At 38.3% G+C, this 16,282-nt stretch overlaps 1 protein-coding gene across 1 annotated transcript in view; it reads right to left on the bottom strand.

The window, feature by feature from the left end:
* LOC126470343 (ras-related protein Rab-9B) overlaps positions 1-13,412 on the bottom strand; it is a 56,540-nt gene extending 43,128 nt beyond the window's left edge. Inside the window, exons 1-2 of the mRNA XM_050098133.1 lie at positions 13,326-13,412; positions 12,854-13,152 (exon numbers count right to left, since the gene is read on the bottom strand). Of these exons, the coding sequence (XP_049954090.1) occupies positions 12,854-13,066 (213 nt within the window). The 5' untranslated portion in view covers positions 13,067-13,152; positions 13,326-13,412. The remainder of the gene's footprint in view (positions 1-12,853; positions 13,153-13,325) is intronic.
* Positions 13,413-16,282: the final 2,870 nt, after the last annotated feature.

The following is a 16,282-nucleotide window of genomic DNA, read 5'->3' on the forward strand; positions in this document are numbered from 1 at the left end:
TCTGGAAATCCTCAATGACTCCACTTCAATGTCTAATTCTCAGCTGACCAGGCCCTCTCTGTCCTACTGGATTTCTTTGTAATACCTTTTTTGGGTACCTTTGCATCACTGATAAGTGTTACATGCCCAACCCACCTCAACCTGTAAGATTTCAATATTCTTCTGATAGGTGACTCTCTATAAATGATGTACAACTCATGATTGTACCTTTTCCTCCAAATTCCTCTTTCACAAACTGGGTCAATTATTCATCGAACGTGTTCTGCATTTCAATGTCTTTTGCTGTCAAGGCCAAGTTTGGGAGACAAGTGTAAAGATTGATCTTAAAAGTGTTTTGTAGATGAGTAACTTGGTACAGGTCAGAAGCCTTGATAAGTCTCTTTAGAGCAACTGAGGCTCTACTGGCCACTAGTAATCTCTGATCTCATAGGAAATGTCATTAGAATATATAATTGTTGAACCCAGATACTTGAACTGCTCATCTCTCTCAGAGGTATAGTTTCCCACCATTATTGAGCCAGCATGTTCTCCTTGCATGTCTTTTTGGCAATTATGTATTCTGTTTCCTGCTGGCTGATGTTTAAGCCCATATTCCCGCTAACCTGTTCAAGGGCACTAAATGTCTCATCCACTGCCTTTTGGGTTCTCTCCACTATATTTATGTCATCTGCACGAGTGAATATCTGCAATGATTCATGGAAGATCATCCCCCTGTTCAAAAAACCTCACTCTAATTTCTCCGGGGAAGCACGGAAAAGAAGCAGGAGTGCATCTCCCTCTCTTGTTCCACTTTCAATATGTACTGTATCGGAAAGCATTCTTCCTGTTCTTACGCTAGTTCCTGTCTCTCACATTGTCATTCCCACAACCCCTACTAATTTTCTAGGGACTCCAAATTCAGCCAGGGCATTATATAATTGATCTGTATCTACACTATCTTATGTTGCTATAAGTCTAAAGAAGTGACGTGTGCCAATCCCAAATTCAATCTTATTCTCTCAAATTTCCCTTGGAGTATAGGTCTGATTTATGGTTGTCTTTCTTGCATTTTACATCCTCCCTATTTCAAACATCATGTTATTTTGCTGCTCAAACAGCAAAACTCATCTAACTACTTTACCCTCTCATTTGCTAATCTAATGTCCATGGCATCATTTAATTTGACTGCCCTTATTTCGCTTGTGCTGATTTTCATATCGTCATATCTTTTCAAAATACTATCCATTCTGTTCAACTGCTCTTCCAAATCCTCTGCAGTCTCTAACAGAATTATAATGTCATCAGCAAATCTCAAAGTTTTATTTCTTCTCCCTGAACTTTGGTTTCCATTCCAAATTTCTTCTTCATTACCTTTACTGCTTGCTCAATGTATAGACTGAATAACATCGGGGACAGGCTATAATCCTGTCTCCCTCCCTTCCCAACTACTACTACCCTTCCATGTCCTTCGCTTTTAGTAACATCAGTCTGTTTTGTTCACAAGTAGTATATAACTTTTAGCTATCTCTATTTCATCCCTGGTCCTTTCAAAATTTCACAGGATGTATTGCAGTGAGAACTGTCGAAAGCTCTTTAAATCTTCAAATATCATGAATGTAGATCATATAAGGTAGGCTTTCACAGCCAATATTGTCTTCACTTCAAACTTCAGGTCTGATAGGCCACGACCAATGTATAAAACTCTTCCATGATGTTTTGTCTCTGACTGCGGGACACATTCTCTGAGGTAAAGTGGCGAACTTTCCTCAACCTATATTCTAAGATGAATAATAGGCTGAATATTGCTTCACATGTTCCTACATTTCACTGGAAGAAAAACTGATGTTACTCGAGATAGTTCTACCAGTCTCCTCCCCCCCCCCCCCCCCCCCCCCCGATTCTTATGTAAATAATTATTACATTCTTCTTCAGATCCAGTATTTCACCTGTCTCATATTTTACGTACCAGGTGAAATATTTTTGTCACCATTGGCTTCCCAACAACGTCACTAATTGTGAAACAATGTCATCTACTGAACAAGCCATATTTCAACTTGGGATTTAAGTGCTCTGTCAAATTCTTCTTGCAGTATCATATGGCCCATCTTCCTCTACTTAATCCTCCCATTCTATAGTACTGTCCTCAAATTTGTATTCCTTATATATATACCACCCACATACTCCTCCCACCTTTCAGCTTTTGACTCTTTTCATAGTAAGGGCTTGTCATCCGAGGTATTAATATTCATATAGATACTACTCTTGTCTTCAAAGGATTCTTTAATTTTCCTATAGGCAGCATCTATCTTCCCCTATTTATGTGCACTTCTACAGCCCGGTATTTCTTGTCTAGCCATCCATGCTTTGCCATTTTCCACTGCCAGTCAACCTGTTTTTTCTAGATACGTATTCTCTTATTCTTTATGTGCTGCACATTGTTACATTTTCTCCTTCCATCAATTAAATTCGATATCTCCCTTGTTATAGAAGATTTCTACTATGACTATCTTTTTTACCTTCTGCCGCCTTTGGCATTTTATCTCTCAAAGTTACCCATTCGTCTCCTACTGTGTTCCTTTCCCCATCTCCTTAAACAACTACTTTTCAGCAATTTCTTCAGTTTTAACCTGCAATTTATAATCAATAAATTATAGTCCAAGACCAAATCCACCACTGGGAGGTAGGGGGGGACAGACAGCGATGGATAATAATATAGAAGATCAGTAAATTGAAATCTAGTACTAATAAATCAGTAAATAAATACACACACACACACACACACACACACACAGACAGACAGACAGACAGACAGAGAGAGAGAGAGAGAGAGAGAGAATGTGTATTCATTAGTAATGTCAGAGTCAGGCATGACAGCAATTGATTAAAATGCGCAGTAATTTGAACAAATATTTTATATTTTAAACATAGTGGAAAGTTTTTGCTTATGCGACACTGTTTTTAGGCCCATACAAAGTCGATTGATGAAGCACTTGCTTTTATCAGTTACCAGAAATTAATACAGATGTGGTAAGGATTGTTCTTGTAGGACATAAACAATTTTACATTGTGCCGGCTGAATACACATTGCCACGATTGCATTCCTGGCATAGTGCAGCCAGCTGTAAATTACACTGGAGGTAAGTGCATGTCTCCAACACACTATGTCAATGTCAAATTCAAATACAACTGTACCATCAGATTGTCTGCTATGTACTGAATAATTAGGTTCTTGTAACATTGTAGTCCAAGCTGCAGTGTGGCTTCAGTTTAAGGAGTAAAATATCACTCTACCATTAGACAACTGAACAGAATTCTTTGGAGTAATCAGTTACATAGAAGTATGCAAATGAAAGACATTTGTTTTATGAAATGAGACTGAAATACATCCATGAACTGTGAAACACTGCTCAAATCTGAGAAAACTTTGTTCAATGTCTGGTGATTCACCACTTATATTTATATCAATTATCTCTCACTACCTATTGTGTGAGTGTAGTTTCCTTTGGAATAGTGTTACCTGTTAGGGGGAAAAAAAGGCAATAAAATCTATACATCTAACTTGGCCCCACCACTCTCTACACGTTACACACCGCCATTTTGCTCATTCTACATCTACATCTATACTCTACGAACCGCTGTGAAGTACATGGCAGAGGGTATGTGCCACTGTACTATTTATTAGGGCTTTTGCCATTCCATCAACATACGGAACAGGGGAAAAAATGACTGCTTAAATGCCTCTGTGAATGCTGTAATCAGTTTAATCTTGTCCTTAAGATACCTACGGCAGCAATACAAAATGGGTTGCAGTATATTACTAAACTCATCATATCTTAATTTATTAGCAGATTTTCTTGAGACAGTTTTTGTCTACCTTCATGAATCTGCCATTTCAATTCTTTCAAAATCTCAGTGACACTCTCCTGCAGGTGAAATGAACCTGTGACCACTCATGCTGCACTTCTTTGTATATGGTCAGTATCTTGTGCTAGTCCTATCTGGTACGAGTTCCTAATGTTTGAACAATATTCTAGGATGGGTTGCACAAGTGATTTCCAAGCTATCTCCTTTGTAGACTGATTGCATTTCCCTAGTATTCTATCAATAAACTGAGGTCTGCTCATTATACAGGGCTGGTTTGTAAACTTTATTAAATCTTAACTACAAGAAATGTGCTCTACAAATATGAAGTTACTTCAGTTAAAAATATAAGTGACATGATACCCACAAAATTAATCTTGTCAGTTCATCCGATGCCGGGTAACTAATTTTTTTTATTATGATTTAACAAATATCTGAATAAGTATGAACTAAGTTTATATATATATATATATATATATATATATATATATATATATATATATATATATATATATATATTTTCCACTCTAAAGACTCCAAAACCAAGGCATACACTTTTCAGTGGTAACTGCTAACATTCTTCCCAGCAGATCAGTATTATAGTTGCAGCAAATTACCACTGACAACATACAACGATGTACTCCACAGGAGCACTTTATTCCTCAAACTCCTGCTAATGCAAGATTGATATTGTATGAAGCAATTGCAATGTAATGAGTCTCCAGTGAACTAAAAAGTCTGCTCACCAGTCCATGTGCCTCACTGAAGCAAGCACTGAAATGCAAAAATTAGCTCCAAGACTTACTTCACACATTGTTACAATTTGTTACACTGAAATCAATTGTCAGATTATTGCTTTTAGAAATATGAACTCATGACCAAAGATTATTTTCATGAGCCCCAAAATTAACTAATTCCCACATATCTCAATCCAACAATTTTAAGTAGTAAATGTACTGGTAGCAGTGTCATTAGAAAGTTTATTTAAATAATTCTGATATAATCTTTTCAAATAGTTCATGTTCTACTGTGTAAATAATGAAGTTGTCACTCATTACACGATTGTTTCAATAGCATCCTGCTTTACTAGGCATGGCTGTTTTTGGGTCATGTATAGCCTTGATCCCCCCCCATGAACCATGGACCTTGCCGTTGGTGGGGAGGCTTGCGTGCCTCAGCGATACAGATAGCCGTACCGTAGGTGCAACCACAACGGAGGGGTATCTGTTGAGAGGCCAGACAAACGTGTGGTTCCTGAAGAGGGGCAGCAGCCTTTTCAGTAGTTGCAAGGGCAACAGTCTGGATGATTGAGTGATCTGGCCTTGTAACAATAACCAAAACGGCCTTGCTGTGCTGGTACTGCGAGCGGCTGAAAGCAAGGGGAAACTACAGCCGTAATTTTTCCCGAGGGCATGCAGCTTTACTGTATGATTACATGATGATGGCGTCCTCTTGGGTAAAATATTCCGGAGGTAAAATAGTCCCCCATTCGGATCTCCGGGCGGGGACTACTCAAGAGGATGTCGTTATCAGGAGAAAGAAAACTGGCGTTCTACGGATCGGAGCGTGGAATGTCAGATCCCTTAATCGGGCAGGTAGGTTAGAAAATTTAAAAAGGGAAATGGATAGGTTAAAGTTAGATATAGTGGGAATTAGTGAAGTTCGGTGGCAGGAGGAACAAGACTTCTGGTCAGGTGACTACAGGGTTATAAACACAAAATCAAATAGGGGTAATGCAGGAGTAGGTTTAATAATGAATAGGAAAATAGGAATGCGGGTAAGCTACTACAAACAGCATAGTGAACGCATTATTGTGGCCAAGATAGATACGAAGCCCACGCCTACTACAGTAGTACAAGTTTATATGCCAACTAGCTCTGCAGATGACGAAGAAATTGAAGAAATGTATGATGAAATAAAAGAAATTATTCAGATTGTGAAGGGAGACGAAAATTTAATAGTCATGGGTGACTGGAATTCGAGTGTAGGAAAAGGGAGAGAAGGAAACATAGTAGGTGAATATGGATTGGGGGACAGAAATGAAAGAGGAAGCCGCCTGGTCGAATTTTGCACAGAGCACAACATAATCATAACTAACACTTGGTTTAAGAATCATGAAAGAAGGTTGTATACATGGAAGAACCCTGGAGATACTAAAAGGTATCAGATAGATTATATAATGGTAAGACAGAGATTTAGGAATCAGGTTTTAAATTGTAAGACATTTCCAGGGGCAGATGTGGACTCTGACCACAATCTATTGGTTATGATCTGTAGATTAAAACTGAAGAAACTGCAAAAAGGTGGGAATTTAAGGAGATGGGACCTGGATAAATTAAAAGAACCAGAGGTTGTACAGAGATTCAGGGAGAGCATAAGGGAGCAATTGACAGGAATGGGGGAAATAAATACAGTAGAAGAAGAATGGGTAGCTTTGAGGGATGAAGAAGTGAAGGCAGCAGAGGATCAAGTAGGTAAAAAGACGAGGGCTAGTAGAAATCCTTGGGTAACAGAAGAAATATTGAATTTAATTGATGAAAGGAGAAAATATAAAAATGCAGTAAGTGAAACAGGCAAAAAGGAATACAAACGTCTCAAAAATGAGATCGACAGGAAGTGCAAAATGGCTAAGCAGGGATGGCTAGAGGACATGTGTAAGGATGTAGAGGCCTATCTCACTAGGGGTAAGATAGATACCGCCTACAGGAAAATTAAAGAGACCTTTGGAGATAAGAGAATGACTTGTATGAATATCAAGAGCTCAGATGGAAACCCAGTTCTAAGCAAAGAAGGGAAAGCAGAAAGGTGGAAGGAGTATATAGAGGGTCTATACAAGGGCGATGTACTTGAGGACAATATTATGGAAATGGAAGAGGATGTAGATGAAGATGAAATGGGAGATACGATACTGCGCGAAGAGTTTGACAGAGCACTGAAAGACCTGAGTCGAAAGAAGGCCCCCGGAGTAGACAATATTCCATTGGAACTACTGACGGCCGTGGGAGAGCCAGTCCTGACAAAACTGTACCATCTGGTGAGCAAGATGTATGAAACAGGCGAAATACCCTCAGACTTCAAGAAGAATATAATAATTCCAATCCCAAAGAAAGCAGGTGTTGACAGATGTGAGAATTACCGAACTATCAGCTTAATAAGTCACAGCTGCAAAATACTAACACGAATTCTTTACAGACGAATGGAAAAACTAGTAGAAGCCAACCTCGGGGAAGATCAGTTTGGATTCCGTAGAAACACTGGAACACGTGAGGCAATACTGACCTTACGACTTATCTTAGAAGAAAGATTAAGGAAAGGCAAACCTACGTTTCTAGCATTTGTAGACTTAGAGAAAGCTTTTGACAATGTTGACTGGAATACTCTCTTTCAAATTCTAAAGGTGGCAGGGGTAAATTACAGGGAGCGAAAGGCTATTTACAATTTGTACAGAAACCAGATGGCAGTTATAAGAGTCGAGGGACATGAAAGGGAAGCAGTGGTTGGGAAGGGAGTAAGACAGGGTTGTAGCCTCTCCCCGATGTTGTTCAATCTGTATATTGAGGAAGCAGTAAAGGAAACAAAAGAAAAATTCGGAGTAGGTATTAAAATTCATGGAGAAGAAATAAAAACTTTGAGGTTCGCCGATGACATTGTAATTCTGTCAGAGACAGCAAAGGACTTGGAAGAGCAGTTGAATGGAATGGACAGTGTCTTGAAAGGAGGATATAAGATGAACATCAACAAAAGCAAAACAAGGATAATGGAATGTAGTCTAATTAAGTCGGGTGATGCTGAGGGAATTAGATTAGGAAATGAGGCACTTAAAGTAGTAAAGGAGTTTTGCTATTTGGGGAGCAAAATAACTGATGATGGTCGAAGTAGAGAGGATATAAAATGTAGGCTGGCAATGGCAAGGAAAGCGTTTCTGAAGAAGAGAAATTTGTTAACATCCAGTATTGATTTAAGTGTCAGGAAGTCATTTCTGAAAGTATTCGTATGGAGTGTAGCCATGTATGGAAGTGAAACATGGACGATAAATAGTTTGGACAAGAAGAGAATAGAAGCTTTCGAAATGTGGTGCTACAGAAGAATGCTGAAGATTAGATGGGTAGATCACATAACTAATGAGGAAGTATTGAATAGGATTGGGGAGAAGAGAAGTTTGTGGCACAACTTGACCAGAAGAAGGGATCGGTTGGTAGGACATGTTCTGAGGCATCAAGGGATCACCAATTTAGTATTGGAGGGCAGCGTGGAGGGTAAAAATCGTAGAGGGAGACCAAGAGATGAATACACTAAGCAGATTCAGAAGGATGTAGGTTGCAGTAGGTACTGGGAGATGAAAAAGCTTGCACAGGATAGAGTAGCATGGAGAGCTGCATCAAACCAGTCTCAGGACTGAAGACCACAACAACAACAACATAGCCTTGATTTCTCAAACTTGTGAACCAGCTCATGCAACCAGTTATTCCTTGGTCCACACAGTTCATCATGGAAGCTATATCATGATATATTTTTCAAATGGCCAGAGAAATGCCATGCATAAAAAAAAACACACGCACACGCACACACACACACACGCACACACACACACACACACACACACACACACACACACACAGAGAGAGAGAGAGAGAGAGAGAGAGAGAGAGAGAGAGAGAGAGAGAGAGAGAGAGAGGCAGGCAACCTTGAAACTTCCAGTCTACAGCTTCACAGTGACTCACCAGACTAACAAGCCTCTCTACTCCCATATTAAAAAAAGCATACAGAAATCAGTAAATATTACTGTATCTTCTCAAAAACTGGCTTCCTTGCTTGTGTGTTCCCATATATGTATTCTTAAATCAAAGTAAAAATTTGTTTTCATATTTCAACAAAGTAATTAGTCATGTCAGTTATTTGGAAAAGGGGAGGAACATCGGTAGTAAATCAATATCTCATTGACACAGGGGTCAACAGACACCAAGCATTAGTTCAGGTTGGAGCAGGAGGCAACAGAAATTTTTACATCTTGGTTAGATTATCTAATCCCACAGCCAACAACTTTCTGCAGAAAGAGACAATGTTTCAGAGGACAGTGGAAATCCTGTAACAGTCTACAAATATCAACCTCATTATGAAAGAAGGACTAGTACCTTCATAGGATCAACCCGTAAAACTTCCTGGCAGATTCAAAGGTCATTCCAGATTGGTTTTCAGTTCACAATTTTATCCTTTATGGACAATGCTCATACTAATTCAGTCATTGGAGAAACCCTACAGCCCAACAATCTGCAACCACCTTTCTCCTACTGTCCAAAGTTCCATAGAAGCTCATATGTATACCTTGGACAATAAGGTAACGAAATGTTTAGTGGAAGATGCCTCAGTCATAGCCACTCTCCAACATATTCAGGATGTACTCCCGACCTTGACAATAACATAGTGGTTTAGAGGGTTCAAAAAGACAATGCTTGGAATCTACGAGAGATCAATAAGTTCTGGCTGTTACAGTGAATGAGAATTACTAACTCATCTGCCACAATTGCAAGAGGAGATAACTGAATAGCTCTAGATCCACCAAGACATATTTCACATGATAATCTGCACTTTTATGACTTCTGAACACAATCAGTTCCATTACATTTGAGGACTGGTAGACATATAGGATGAAATTTGTATGACATGGAACTGACTACTTTAAAAACAATCTAGACCTTCATAAAATCACTACATGAGTAACACAGTCACCCTTTATTTCATCATTCTGTAGCCACAAAAATTCCTCATTACTTGTATTTGTCATGTATACTAGAAAAAACAAACACACTGGTGGTAACAACATTAGCATATCCAATATCGCAGCTCTACCTTCATGCAACTAAACCAACTAGCCATTCATAGAAAACTGGGTTACAATAATCTAGAAAAGCACAAACCCACCAGGTTATCAGATTTAAAACATTGCCTAAAAAACTCTCAGGAAACAGCTAGTGCAAAGTAATAGAGAGATAGGCTGCTTTTTGCTAATAGTGCGGGTCTCACTGACAAAATTAGGCAACATGCACTAGGCTCAATAAAAGAGGAGGAAGAAAACAAACTATAAACTTGCCCTGTGAATTAATATATGGTGGGAGTAGTTTGGAGCATGACTGAAAATCTAACTAAGACGAGCACACATGCTTCCTACTGTGCAATCTTTGTACATTATTATTGACTGACTTACCCAAAATGCCATTAACACAATCAATTCCAACATAATTGCTACAACTTGTAGTGCACATATGCTACAATCATAGTAAACTGATATCTTGAAAATAATGAAAAGAAGTGCAAAGCAGTATGTAAAGGTTTCACACTGCAGGTCACCACAACTAAGATTTTGGGGTGAGGTCAAATACTACACTCTAGTTTAGATTTCATACTTTACGGTATATGTGATGACAGCCCACCGGAAACAAATGGAATTGTAATAGAGTCTGAAAAACAGTGACAGTAAATTTTCACATTCCGCAGAAACTACACCCTGCAAAACCACTTTTTGGCATTGATGGAAAAACAGTTTCAGCAGTGTATAGAAGATGTTATTTAATAAACACCCACACAAATGCTGTAAGAGGTCTCAAGCAAAATAAAGCCGTGCAACAGAGGCAACACTGTACCATCACATTATCCAATCACTATTGATGTACGGAAATATCTTTTGAGAGAACTCCATAGTTAGCAGCAAAAAGATTTAGACTACATAAAAACATTGTCAGAATTATAAAAAAAAAAAGCAAAACAGAGAGACTCCTGTAGACCAATATTTAAAAGGATTAATACACTGTCCCTGCATTATTTATACTCTCATGAAGAACTGATCTTCAAGAAAGGAAGATCCTTAAAAAAAAAATCTTCAAGCATAACTGTGATTTTCACTCATATGATACTAAGCAGAAGCATACACTACATGTCACCTTTTTTTATGATGTAGAGCACAACCTTCGAAAGGGCAAGTGAATGACAACAAGAGCACTTGACTTAATTAACAAATATAAATCAGGGTTTTGAAGATGATAAGTATACAGTACTGGTGCTTTGTTCTCTTACTAAACAGTTCGATGTAAGGCCATGCTCAGCAAGTCAAAATCATACGGTACTGGGGGCACTGTTTTGCAAACTCTTCAATCCTACCTGAATAATAGATTGTATCAATGCACAAACCATCCTGAAGTGGAAAAAACTAACACAACATACGTGCCATACAGGTACGTAATAAGACCTCTGTTGATCTTGGTTTTCATTAACAACATAAGCTGTAATGGGCACACTTTGCAATTTGCAGATGACACAACAGTGTTCTCAAAAGGGGAGTGTGTTGTTCAGGCTGTTCAACAAGCAGAAGCCCTGGTTTATTCCAAACAGATGAAAACTAATGAAGACAAAATACAGAGGACAGCATGCAGCCTCAGTGATAATGGAGCACTCGGTGATAAAGCAGCTGTTAAAGATACGGAATTTTCCATTTATACAAAGTTAAACTGGCAACAGCACACTAAACAAGTATGGTCCAAACTTTCACAGGTCATGTATCTCTTGAGGAAACTAAAAAGTACAAGATCAAACAGTATCTACTAACAGTGTACTATAATATTCCACAGCCATATCAGCTATGGACTGCTGCTGTGAGGCTACTTTGTAGACTGCAAGAACGTATTTTTGTTGCAAAAGGAAGCAATGAGGATCACTGTACCACAAGCAACAAAACTCACCACTGTACACTATTTTTTTCAGATTAGTTCTGAGTGATTTCAGCCAAAATATGTTCATCAACTACCTGATCCACACTAAGATAAATAATTCATTAGATATACAGGAACAGAAATGAGATTCATCAACACAACAAACTCAATAATGACACTATAGGTAGGCCAAGATGCTCATTAAGAACGACACAAGACAGTTTTCCAACAGTGCCCTAAAATTATTTACTGCACTACCTAAGGATATTCAATGAACAATACAGTAATTTAGAACTATAATTCTGTGTTAATTAACGAACCTTTGTACAGTATTGAAAAATTCTTCGCTGGTGATAGAAGTGTCTACCTCAACTGCAACCAAGGGTAATGACAACTCTGCCATTTAATTACAATATGTTCTAGAGTTTAGTTTATGATTGTGTTTTTATTGTAAGGGCAGTGTAATCTAGTTCTTCACTTTAAAACGTAAAGACCATCAATTTTAGTATCACAGTTTACAGAGCAACATTGCATTCATTTTACTGTGGTAATATTACTGTAATATTGATCTCCAGCCATAGCTGGTGAACACACAGAATTGGTAGCCAAAAAAAATTACAATAAATTGATAATAGGACAATTACAAATATTTGTAAAGGAAGAGTATACCATATTCTGATGTATAACCAACATCACCCTGTTTGAAGCAGATACCAAATTTACCTATGATTAAAGCAAAACTGAAACAGCACCTGGTTGATCACAGCTTTTACCCTGTTTTAAGTTTTTTGAGCCTCAAATGGAGGAAGTGATAACTGGTGCAAATGATCTGACATTCCGAAACACACCTATTGCAAATGATATGACATTCTAAACCACACTTATTGCTTTCTATCCCGTTATTTGTTTACATTATTATGTTATCAATACGCAATCAAGCAATACTTGTCCTATAGAGTATGTGCAGACTATGTACCAAATTACTATTTACGGTAGCAACAGAGAAATACAAATAAATGAACACCATATTTGTATTATATTGAATAAAATATTTGTTCATATGCGTATGAGAATTTGAGCATATTACAATAACGGGGTAGCACCGTCAGAACATTTAATTAAACTCACAATGTTTCAGTAATAAGGCTGAAAATGTAACACCCGTAACTTTCACTGAATTGTAATATGTCTCAGTTCTCACCATTTTAGCGTTTACTTCTGACATCACTGCAATATTAGATCTTACATGGGAATAGAGCGCGCAAACACACACATTTTCACTTAATAACAACAATTATGATCACTGCGCTCACCTGTAATGTGTACATTTCTCCATTTATTTCTATATCCTTATTAAGAAATTCTACTCCAATTGTATGGAAAGAATGTTCATCAAAATGATTGCTAACAAATCTATTCATAAGACACGACTTTCCAACTCCTCCATCACCAAGTATAACTACTTTCAGAAGCGTGTTTTTGCTTGGCTGGCGAGTGTGTCGTCCTTGGAATGTATTCCCTGCCATTAGATATGTAAATAATATCACAATCACTCTGTCAGATGTCAAATTGTCGGTGATGGCTATGTATGGCCCCAAAACACATACTGCATCTGAAACACAGAATGCATGAAGTTGCAACAATTCAGGTAGTTCATTTGTGTTAATATCGACCGCGTCAATCGCAGCATCTGCCGATGACTGTCGTCCACTGTTTTTAATTATTATTGTAAATATGCTACAAACAAACTGCAGCTACATATATTTAATATCTTTCCCAACGTACCACACACCCCACCATTCCTTAAACAACTTCTGATACCAACATCAGACTATTGTCAAAAGTGCGACACAAAGATGTTATGCACAAGCAAATGCAAGTCGCGACCGACTGCATATTAATGTGCTGTGTCTTTCATGTTACAGTTATATTTCCTTTTGATGACTATAGAACTACGAATTGCAGCGCTAACGAGAAACGTGGTCTATATCTAATACCTGTAGATGCATTTTTACTTACTTCGTTACTTCCCAAAACGTAATCAGAAGATTGTCTTTTAAAAAGATCTGACTGATTTCTCTGACATCATTCTCGAACTGAGCTAATGCTTCCTCTCCTATTACCTCGACAGGGCGTCAAACTCTAACATTCCTAATCAAACATAAATTATTGTCTAACAATATTTTTATCAGCACATAAGAAAGAATGCAACACGGTCTGATATGGAACTCCAAAACTACTTAACAGTGACGCAAATCCCGCAACAGGTAAACATTGATGCCTAAGCTATAAAATCTGGGCTATCGAGCAATGGAAGACAGTCATTTCGTCAGATGAGTGTTCTTTCACACTGTTTCCAACTTCTGGCTGAGTTTACGTCCCAAGAGTGAAACATGACGGTAGTTCGATGATGATTTGGGAAGGGCAACCATATCGTGGTATTCCATGAGCCCCACGGTTAGGCCTGATGTGCAAAGTCGAATTACTGCCGAAGATTATGTGACCATTTTGAGGTCTATCCCATGGTACAATGTCTGTTACCCTATTGTGATGCTGCATTCCAAGACAACATGGCTCCTGTAAACACGGCTCTCATCGTCCCGGACTGGTTTTGTGAGCATAAGGATGTTTTGTCACATCTCCTTGGCCATCACAGTCACCAGATCGCAATATTATTGAGACTTTGTGGTCTACTTTGGAAAGAAAAGTGTGATCGCAATCCATCCCCATCATCGTTACCAGAACTTGCCACTATTTTGCATGTAGAATGGTATAAGATTCCATTGAAACAGCTTAAGGAGCTATATCTATCCATTTGCCGTTTTGAATGCCAACTCTTTTCATACACTGTAATAGGCATGGTAATTTGTTGTGTTTGTGGCGTTTCGATATTTTTATCTATGCTGTGTAGATAAAGTACGATTAACACATTAACTGCATGGTGGGAATGAGTTAAGGTTCAGCAGCTTGTTTCCAGAGGTCTCCTTAGTCGTGAACAGAAAGCTGGACGTAACTTGATGTGATGTCAGCATGGCTATAGGGCCAAATTGTTTTTACCCTGAAACGAGGCAGCTGAAGTAACAGGGAAAGAAAGTGTGTGTCACTCAGCGAGCAGTTACAGTGCCCTGTAGTGGTGTTCTTCATTACAATATGGCTCAGTGACAACGTTTGGATTACTTCACATGAGGATGTATCATTGGGAAACTGGAAGGTGTTACGATGTGAGCAGGCATAATGTTGTATGGGCATACTGACCTTCATATCTTTGAACACAGTACATTCACCAGTCAAGATTATTGTGGTGCTGTACTCTTCCCATGTGTGTCTTTTCTGGAGTTTATTCGGCCTTGACATCATTTTAATGGATGACAATGTGCGACTGCACCAAACAGCACTTGTGGAGGAGCTCTTGGAATGAGAAGATATTTGGCGAATGAACTGGTGTGCTCAATACCTTGACCTAAATCCCATCGAGCAGTTGTGGGACGTGTTAAGGAGATGTACTGCAACATGTCCACAAGCACCAACGACCATCCAGAAGTTGTCAACTGCACTGACCAGTATGAGAGCACTTTGCAGAGCATACATTGCTATCGTTGGCGATCACATATCCTATTAATAACCGATCTTTTGTAATGTCCAGGGGATCAACACAAATCTTGGTGACTTCAGTGTACTTACTGTCTGAAAAAAATGTGTCATTTCTGCTCGTCTCCTTGCATATTTCTTTCAGTTACCTCGTATTTTACAATGAAGTAGTTCTTTCTATGAACGGTCCAAATTTCATCAAGCTATGTTACCTGGCAGTGAAACATCAACTCTCAAACTACTCCTAATATCTGAGCATGTGTTATTGTTGATTTCTTGCATCTGTCAAATGGGGATGTTAAGATTGATGGTATCCTGGCTGCTATACAAAATAAGAAGACTATGTGTTAAAGTGGGGAGTAACTTACTCCCTCTTCTCCATATCTTTGCCGTTAATAACATAATACATCAACCTACATGCACTCACAATAGTCACATGCACAAAACAGCTAGGCTCCGCATATGTAAAATACCCCAGTCAATGATGCTACGCGAAATGTAGATTTTGAGCCTTAAAATTTAAGGTATATACTAACATATCACCTGTTTATGAAGTTTAGATAAAAGTATGGCAAACTGTTGTTTTTTATAATTCAGTGTAAATTTTCTTTACTGCATCACAATGGTCTACAGACACATTACTCATGGAATATCTAGATGGGCCTAGACTCAATAAAGTACATCAAAATGTCAGGTCTAGTGCAGCAGGGGATACAACCCGTCGGCTTTGGACAATGACGTCACAAGTCGCCAGAGAGCAGTTTACCATTTTCGCTTTTGCTGTAATGTTTCAGTTTCGTTTTTTTACTGATTGCTTAATAAAGTGGATCTGTTTATTCTATCTCGTGAGATTTTTTTTAAAAAAGCCAAAAAACACTTATCAGCCACTGAAGGGAGCTACAACACTAAGAAGAATCGCTTCTCGATTGGCCACTTGTGATGTCATTGTCCAAAGCCGACAGGTTGTATCCCCTGCTACACTAGTCCCAAAATGTCAGTGTCCTCAGAATCGTGTGAATCTTAATATAATTATGAACTATTACATAATTATGTCTCAGTTATTATTGTTATCATTACTATTACAAAACATGAATCGACTCATGCATTTATTAACAACTTGTTAACTTGAATTCACTGTAGAAAATAGATTTTTC

The sequence above is a fragment of the Schistocerca serialis genome, chromosome 3 (genome assembly GCF_023864345.2).
Source record: "Schistocerca serialis cubense isolate TAMUIC-IGC-003099 chromosome 3, iqSchSeri2.2, whole genome shotgun sequence".
Taxonomy (NCBI): Eukaryota; Metazoa; Arthropoda; class Insecta; order Orthoptera; family Acrididae; genus Schistocerca; species Schistocerca serialis.